Genomic DNA, 8,423 nt, shown 5'->3' on the forward strand with positions numbered 1-8,423 from the left:
AAGAAAAAGAATTGAATTGAAATAGAAATGTCAAAAAAACATCGATGTATCAAAAATATCGATTTTTCAATTAATCGAAATTTGTGTAATCGTGGCATAAATGGTCGATACATCGATACATGCCATATCACGTAACCACAGAACGTTAAATACAGAGAAGCAGCATTGTCATCGAAATGGCAGATTTACGTGGAAGTTTTCGCTCATCAAAAGCGCCCAGACGCCTTCTTTATGTACGTGTATTGTTTGTATGCATGTTATTTCTCGCTCAGCTCTGTTACTCCGCCGCTCTTATGTTCCACGGCAGTGTGGGCTGGTGTGGTGTGAGCTTCACCCTATACTTCCGGTAGTGCATTCCAGTGACGTCCGGTAGTGCATTCCAGTGGAAGTTTTGTGATCTATCCCTGTTCTGACATTCATTCTTGTTTTTGTTTTGTGTATTTTCCCTTCTTTTGATAGCTTTTGACAATTTACACTCTGATTCGTAATTGCTGCTTCTGTATTTAACGTTCTCTGGTTTATCCGTTTTGATTGACATTTATTCGCATTGTTTAATATTGACATTCGCGATTGAAGAGAGCTAAGAGGGACAAATAAATTTAAAAGAGTACAGAGTACAGAGTACGAAGAGAAGACCGTGGAAGAAGGACGATTAGTGAAAATTTGTTTAAAAATTAAAATTTGTCTTATTTTTGATGTAAAAAGTATCTGCAGCTCAACAAAAATTGGTATTACAAGTGACACGCTATAAATGTATGAATCGTGCGGATTTCTTTCGGCCTCCACAGGTTATCTTTGCAGAAGGCAGTAGGGAACGGGCACAACGACATTTTCCTCCTTAGCCGACAGTCCATCTCAATATAAATTAGACACAATCATATTTCAATTATAACAACACGGAAATCCATACAAGAATCATCATTAACTAGGATTAGTGGAGGCAGACATGTTAACTCACAAAGGTTGCCAAGGAGGACGCAAGAAAATGCAGGTAGGTTATGTCGGCGATATATCTGTGGATACACTGAAGTGCCTAGTTGTGAAGAACGGTGGATTATTTATGAACATATAAATGTCTTCGTCTCTTTTACATTAAAAAAAAAAATGTGTTTAAGCTGTTTTAGAGTTATTTGAGTAAAACTTACTAATGTATCCAGGTATCTTTTGTCATACGAGACGCAGAGGAGAAGCAACATAGAAATGGTGTTAATGCATTGCAACTAGATCCCAACAACGGCAAGCTCTATTCAGCTGGACGCGATGCTATTATTCGTGTATGGAATACAACAAAAGAATCAACTGAGAAATATATACAATCAATGGAGCACCACAATGATTGGGTTAATGATATAGTGCTGTGTTGCAATGGCAGAAATTGTTAGTAGCATACTTAAATGATATGTAAAAAAATAACGAAAGGAAATATTTGTTTACAGTAATTAGCGCCAGCTGTGATACCACCGTTAAGGTGTGGAATGCCCACAAAGGCTTCTGCATGTCAACGTTACGTACACATCGTGACTACGTCCAAGCATTAGCTTATGCCAGGGATCGAGAGCAAGTGGCAAGTGCAGGACTAGACAAGGCGATTTTCCTTTGGGACGTAAATACGCTAACCGCACTGACTGCCAGCAACAACACCGTTACAAGTGAGTGAACCATATCTTACCTTTATATGTGTATGTAAATATAATTTTCTTATGCATGCACAGCCTCTAGTCTCACCGGTTCCAAGGATTCCATATACAGTCTGGCTATGAATCCTTCAGGTACGGTTATTGTTAGCGGTTCCACAGAGAATATATTGCGCATTTGGGATCCACGCACCTGTACACGTAGCATGAAACTGCGAGGTCACACAGAAAATGTACGTGCACTGGTCGTGTCACCTGACGGTAATCAAGTGGTCTCCGGCAGTTCAGATGGCACAATCAAAGTGTGGAATCTGGGCCAGCAACGATGCATACAAACAATACACGTACATAAAGAAGGCGTCTGGGCGCTTTTGATGAGCGAAAACTTCCAGTATGTGATTTCGGGCAGTCGTGATAAGAATATTATTGTAACAGAGTTGCGTAACCCTAGCAACTCGGTATTGGTTTGTGAGGAGCGCGCGCCCGTGCTCAGTCTTGGATATAACATTGATAAGACAGGCGTTTGGGCAACCACCTGGAATTCGGATATACGATGCTGGAAATTGCCACTCTATGATAAATGTACATTGACGTCTAGTGGTGGCATGGATGCACAATGGGCGATAGCATCCAACACGGAGTTGACCTGCTTCAAAGGTAAGTCGTGATTGAACATAATATACATACATACGTATATATGCACTCTGAAATTGATTGACGTTTTTATAATTCTTGCATAGGTGGCGCGGCAGTAAAGAAATGCTGTGTCTTGAATGATAAACGTTATATTGTAACCAAGGACACTGAGGAAAATGTTGCGATCTATGATGTCCTGCGTGTTATGAAGAAGGAAGATTTAGGCAAAGTGGATTTCGACGATGAGTTAAAGAAACGTAATAAACAAGTATACATTCCAAACTGGTTTACGGTAGACTTGAAAACCGGAGTAAGTAGTCTTTGGAAATGAAAAAAATATTAAGTGACCATGGTAGTGTGGTTAAAGAAATCTAAAATTAAATTAAATTACTTTTAAGATGCCAACTATTGTATTAGGACAGGATGAAGTAGATTGCTTTGCAGCATGGGTATCCATAGAGGCTGGTCTTCCAGAATGCGCGGAACCAACGTCGGAGACTAAGGTGTGTCTTGGAACAGAAGGAGTATAGTTTCAATGTTATAAATTGCTTCTATTTAAAGATAAATTACGGAAAATTATTGCTGGAAGCACTATTAGAATACTGGACTCCTCCACACAGCTTGCCGCAAAGCGAGCTAGAACCTGATAGTCGTGGCAACGGTTACTTTCAAGTACCTAAACATACACCAGTTATATTTAGGTACATACTTAAAAGTACCAAAAATTAGTTATGTTTTCTATTATTACTATTACAGTGAGGTTGGTGGTCGTACAGTATGCCGGCTTTTGGTACGCGATGCAGCTGGTGAGAGCGAGAGTACATTACTGCATGAAACCGTGCCACAATGGGTCACGGATGTGGTGATCGAAAAGACTATACCGAAGTTTTTGAAAATTCCCTTCTTCCTGCAGCCACATCCACAAATGATTAAGCCAGAACGTACCAAAAAGGTATACATATTCAAATAATATTTTATTATGTAATACCTAATGTTTTTCATACCTATTGCATTCGTTACTTTTCAATAGGACCGACTAGTTGCCAACGAATTTATACAGTGTCGCAAGGTGTGCGAACACGTACTGGAAAAAGTACTCGGTGCAGAGACAACTCCTAGCGGTGGGAACGCTTCAAATTCCTCGCAAAATAGTCAAAGTGATGCGAATTCCGAGGGCTCGCAAGTACCTGCCGAAGATCGAATTGAATTATGGTGCAACGATGTTGTAAGTTTTGCATATTCATAGCCATATGTTTATGCATAAAAATTGAACACATTTGATTATACCTATGTTGTATTTCGTCAGGTGGTTGATCCTAATATGGATTTGCGAACAGTGCGTCACTTCATCTGGAAACAGTCGACCGATTTGACTTTCCAATACAAGACAAAGCCAAATTTTAGCTACGATGGTAAACTATGAGCACACACAACAGTCGAAATGTGATCATAACAACATTTGCAACAACATATTTATACAGAGAAAACGCTTCTCTTCATATATCCGTAACTACACATACATAAATTTTAGAACATTTTGTTTTATCTGTTACGTTTCGTTAAGATCTTAAACACCGCAGCTCAGCTTATCAAGTAAGCCGTGGGAAGTAACGGATGCGCTTGCGCTCTGGCCTTAACGTGGATGAGTACAATTTAAGCTTAATTAGTTTTCGTTCTTGCTTCACGCCGCCAGTTTATACATTTCAACCGAATATTTCTGAATTGAATGTTTTTTTGTTTGTTTTCCAAAAGAAAATGCCGATATTTCGATACATGACCAACAGAATACAGAATTATCATCGAATTAGTAACAATTGTATTAATCTCTGTTTTGATTCTGCAATATTACTTTTCCTGTTTCTTTTTTTATATGTTTAGTACGAAATATTTAAGTGTGGCGATTTATAGCACTTATTAAAATTTTGCATTTAAACGAGGTGTCGTATGTATTTGTGTATGAAGCTAGTAGCAATTTTATTTTGCTGTTACAAGCAGTGTTGTTGTAGTAAAGTGCATATACGCTAGAATCATAAATATTCTGTTAGAAGTAAAAACATTTTGGATTGTAAAACAATAATAGTGTTCATAAGTATCTACCTGCTCTTTTATGTTTAAAAACTTTGTTTGCAAAATGTATTGTATTATCTATACATATCTGTGCTTAAGCTTCTCTTTCTCTTCTCTGAGTCGTCCTCCTTGCTCGGACTTTATTTATACATATATTGTACGGATTGTAGCGACAGTTAAGAGATTAGTCTTGGATAATTTATCTATATAATATGTATTAATGCATTAAATGTACGTGGCGCGTATTATCTACACGTTATTTACTTTAACATAAGTTTAAAGCTGTTCTATACAAAATTATCATACATACATACATACATATAAAACAAAAACAAAATAAAATACAAAATCAAAAATCTAGCTAATATAGTAACAACTATTATATAATATTAAAATCCATTAAATTATAAAGAAGTGAAAATGTCACACAAGGAATATGAGTAATTACATTCATGCCAATAAACCGATAAATTTGTATATAAGTCCGGAGTATGGGTGTTTATTATATGAATGCACGCATGGACCTATTTATTTGTAGATGAATTTGTATATACTGGACACGTATTGGGAATCAATGGAATTTTACCGGATTTTGAAATATTTTAACAGCGTTGCTGGTAACGATTCCTCCTGAAAGTATTAACATTTTAATTTTTATTAGCAAATTTTGTAAACGATACGGAAATTTTAACGAAAGACCTTTCCAGCATTTTGAAGCAGCATTATATGAAAAGTAAGTTTGTTTTTTACACTCTTTATTCCTCATAGTGTACTTATATTTTAATTTGACAAATTAAAAAAAAATTTACAAGTACTTAAATTAAATATAAAACTTTACAAATTTTTCTGCTAATCGCTAAACATCTACATTTTACGTTTTTTAATTACTTTGCTGATTATGTTGTTCAATTACACTTTTAACTATTTCCGCTGTAATCATTTCGGGTTGCACTTTGCGTCTTAAACGCTTCTTCAGTTCGTTTTTCAAAACATTGGGTATGAACATACGTTCGTCAATGATGCGCATCGCCACTCTAGGAGGTACTGAATGTAGTGTTGTTACAACGCGCCAGAGGCAATTCTCACGCAGCGAACGTAATGGAAAGTGTATTTTAATCTCTTTTCGACATGGTATCATACGCGTAGGATTATGTGGGTCAGGCATTTGATATGACTGTGGCCAAAATACTTTCCGATGACTCACCTAATCGTAAACAAAACGAAAATGAGTATATGCCATAGAAGTTAGCGGCGGAACTACTCTATACTTACACACAACAATTCATTAGTGTCTTTATCACAAAATATCCAGAAATGTTTAGTAAATGTGTTGGTTTTACTATTAGCGCCAGGTGCTAAGCTCAGATGAAATGTTCTATTGCCGTGGACGCACCAGTAGAGGTTTACCATACGTTTGGTTGTGTTGTGGAAGAGTACAAACGATTCTTGTCCTGGAAATGGCAAGGGCCGATGAGGTCGTTGAATCCGACCCGGAGCAGCGGGTGGTGCTGGCGGCTCTAATGCCATGTTTTTAGATTACCGTGATATTTCAATTGCTACAAAAACTAATAAATGCAAATCGACATCACTTGCTATCAACAAATTTGTAAACATATGATACGACAGTTGTTGTTTTTCCAGAAGTGATGCATGTTTTGGGTACAGTGCATGTATGTAATATAGGAGTAATGGATCTACTTACCGTTCTTATTTAAGTTTCTAGTGCTGAAAATTTTAAATAAATTAAACTGCAATAATTATGCATATTCATATTTCATTTTAAAGCAACTTTAATTAAATTTATCGTTTTTGTCTTATAACTTGTATAGAAGTTTAGTTTAATTAGTTTACGTACGTCTGGCAACGTTAGATTTTTGGGTGACTGTGAAATATCGGGCTGGTTTTAGCAATGGCTGTGTGTATTTCAATAATTGGCAAGGATGTAAGTTTTATTTTTATAAAAGAAAATTTGTGCACAAACAAACAACTTTAGGGAATGTTGGTGAATATGTTTTCCTAGCGGTATCTAAAACATAAAATAAAGTTTTCTCCATTTGATCGCTGTAGTAAACAAAAGCACTGCTCTACCGAGTCTCGAAAGATTGCCAGAAGTGTAGGTAAAGTAATACTGGCCAAAGAGAACCGGTTATAATCATGAACCAAAAATACAAGATCACCTAATCAAAGAAGCAAGAAAAAAGTATATTTCTGAGTGTTTTTGACATCTGCCTAAGAATGAAAACAAACAAAGAAAACGAAAAAGGCGCGGTGATTGAGCGCGATTAAATTGGTATTTATTATAAAATATACAAAGTGAAACTTGATGACAATTAGCAAAAAAAGTTCATAAAATATGGTTTTCATGATTGAAAGTGTTTTACAATCGCATATCATTACCACGGGTCGATTTTTCAATGCCAACGTTCTGGCCACAAACGTGCACCCATCTTTCACGCAAATTTACGCCTTTTGGCAAACCAAACATACGCACAAACTTGTTCCGATCACACAGCACTTTATTTTATATCATAAATATGTAATAAACCAAAATTTATAATTAAAATCGCTGCAGAAAACACATTCAATCGCTAAAAAATCACTACGAAGAGGTAGAAGACGGTGTAAACAAAACCGAAAAACGTCAAAAACGCTACGAAAACTTTTTTCTGAAAATCGATTACAAATACAACGATGGCTGATTAGGTGATCTGTAGTCGTTGGTTCATGGGTTATAATAACTCTAGAACCAAATAAGCGTGCAACGATTGTTTCAATAAAATTAATCAATAACATGTTATCGAAAGTTCCATAGGGCAGCACCGGAAATCGGCAAAGGAAAACCAGACGGGATAACGATACCGGGTCGAATCCGCTACCGAATCTAATCAAGGAATGATAATTATCATAAGAGCTCAATAGTTTGGGGAATGCTGCTCTTTACCATTAGGTTTTGAATAATGTTTCAAAATAGTATATTCCTAATTATAATTAGAATCCTTAACCAATGCACGCAGTATAATTGGATGATTAATAGTTGCTTATTTGCATCTGTTTGGTAAATGGTTCTGGTACTGGGCTACTAAGCTCACATACAGAAATGTAAAAGAAGAAGAAAAAAACGCTGACAGTAATATTCAATTTTAAATATTGTATTATTTTAGAATGCGCCTTTGTACTTAACTACAGCCGATATGGACAAAGAGCTAGAGTTACAATATCGTGTACATGCAGCACTCGACGTTGTTGAAGAAAAGTGCCAACCACTGAGTAAGGGCACACCAGAATCGAAGGAACTCTACTTAGGCATGCTGTACTCCACAGAGACTCACAAAATGTAAACAACGCTCACACATACATATGTGTTACCATTTCATTTATTTAATATTTTTTGTATTCAGATATGGGTTTGTAACAAATACAAAAATTAAGTTTATCATTGTCGTGGATTCTGGAAATATAGCATTGCGGGAGAATGAAGTGCGGGCGGTGAGTATTGCACAAAATACATCTTTAAGTATTAAGTTTTATAATCAAATAACTTCCTTAATAAACTCTCATTGATTTTTTTTTATACTTTATCTCAAAGATGTTTCGAAATTTGCATATGCTATACACGGATGCGATTTGTAATCCTTTTTATGCGCCGGGCGAGCCACTGACATCCAAGTAAGTCTGCATCGATACTGAGTCTTTTTTTTTTTAAATAAAATACTCGTTTTATTTTTATACTCTTGTTTTTACTCTTTTATTAACGCAGAAAATTTGATCGGGCCGTGCAGAAAATTATGGGAGGCAATGCCTAGAAAACTCTTTAGTTTATTTACTGTGTAAGCTCGTTATTTATTATATAGCATTATCCTGCAAATACACAAAATTGTATAACAATACTATAAACAATATATGCCTAACAATTTTTTTTTTTGTTATCAATGCTTAAAATGTATAGACATCATAGGAGGTGGGCCACTCCTCAGCATAAGTGTATGGTGGAAGTTCTGCGAGGAATTTCTTCGTTTCGGCATCACGTTCCCATTCACCACTCACGAAGTGCCCTGAAATACCCAGCTGCATAAGGGGTTCATCAAA

General features: G+C 36.2%; 3 protein-coding genes across 7 annotated transcripts; 2 read left to right on the plus strand and 1 right to left on the minus strand.

The window, feature by feature from the left end:
• The first annotated feature begins 624 nt into the window (after positions 1-624).
• LOC118755731 (WD repeat-containing protein 48 homolog) lies at positions 625-4,988 on the plus strand. Of its 2 annotated transcripts, XR_004995053.1 has the most exons (11): positions 625-991; positions 1,158-1,377; positions 1,437-1,649; positions 1,713-2,291; positions 2,375-2,580; positions 2,669-2,773; positions 2,832-2,971; positions 3,027-3,222; positions 3,301-3,495; positions 3,577-3,776; positions 3,835-4,988. XR_004995053.1 is itself a non-coding variant. In XM_036490555.1 (10 exons), exons 1-10 carry the CDS (start codon positions 947-949, stop codon positions 3,691-3,693), a joined length of 2,016 nt encoding a protein of 671 aa, XP_036346448.1. In that variant the 5' UTR covers positions 625-946; the 3' UTR covers positions 3,694-4,988. The 2 variants fall into 2 exon arrangements, 1 of the variants encoding a protein (XP_036346448.1); XM_036490555.1 differs by having other exon boundaries at positions 3,577-4,988.
• An 87-nt stretch (positions 4,989-5,075) lies between these two features.
• Positions 5,076-5,925, minus strand: LOC118755732 (protein Vhl-like). The gene is made up of 2 exons (XM_036490556.1): positions 5,610-5,925; positions 5,076-5,541 (listed from the first exon to the last, which is right to left on the minus strand). The coding sequence occupies exons 1-2, from the start codon at positions 5,862-5,864 to the stop codon at positions 5,218-5,220; spliced, it is 579 nt and encodes a 192-aa protein (XP_036346449.1). The 5' UTR covers positions 5,865-5,925; the 3' UTR covers positions 5,076-5,217.
• Positions 5,926-6,178: 253 nt separating this feature from the next.
• LOC118755733 (trafficking protein particle complex subunit 2-like protein) lies at positions 6,179-8,423 on the plus strand. 4 transcript variants are annotated; one of them, XR_004995054.1, is made up of 6 exons: positions 6,179-6,279; positions 7,499-7,671; positions 7,736-7,823; positions 7,924-8,007; positions 8,095-8,164; positions 8,284-8,423. XR_004995054.1 is itself a non-coding variant. In XM_036490557.1 (6 exons), the coding sequence occupies exons 1-5, from the start codon at positions 6,247-6,249 to the stop codon at positions 8,138-8,140; spliced, it is 420 nt and encodes a 139-aa protein (XP_036346450.1). In that variant the 5' UTR covers positions 6,179-6,246; the 3' UTR covers positions 8,141-8,164; positions 8,284-8,423. The 4 variants fall into 4 exon arrangements, 3 of the variants coding, with proteins under 3 accessions (XP_036346450.1, XP_036346453.1, XP_036346452.1); XM_036490557.1 differs by having other exon boundaries at positions 7,924-8,003; XM_036490560.1 differs by lacking the exon at positions 8,284-8,423 and having other exon boundaries at positions 8,095-8,248.

The sequence above is a fragment of the Rhagoletis pomonella genome, unplaced genomic scaffold, assembly GCF_013731165.1.
Source record: "Rhagoletis pomonella isolate Grant_MI unplaced genomic scaffold, Rhpom_1.0 Rhpom_scaffold_07152, whole genome shotgun sequence".
NCBI classification, from domain to species: Eukaryota; Metazoa; Arthropoda; class Insecta; order Diptera; family Tephritidae; genus Rhagoletis; species Rhagoletis pomonella.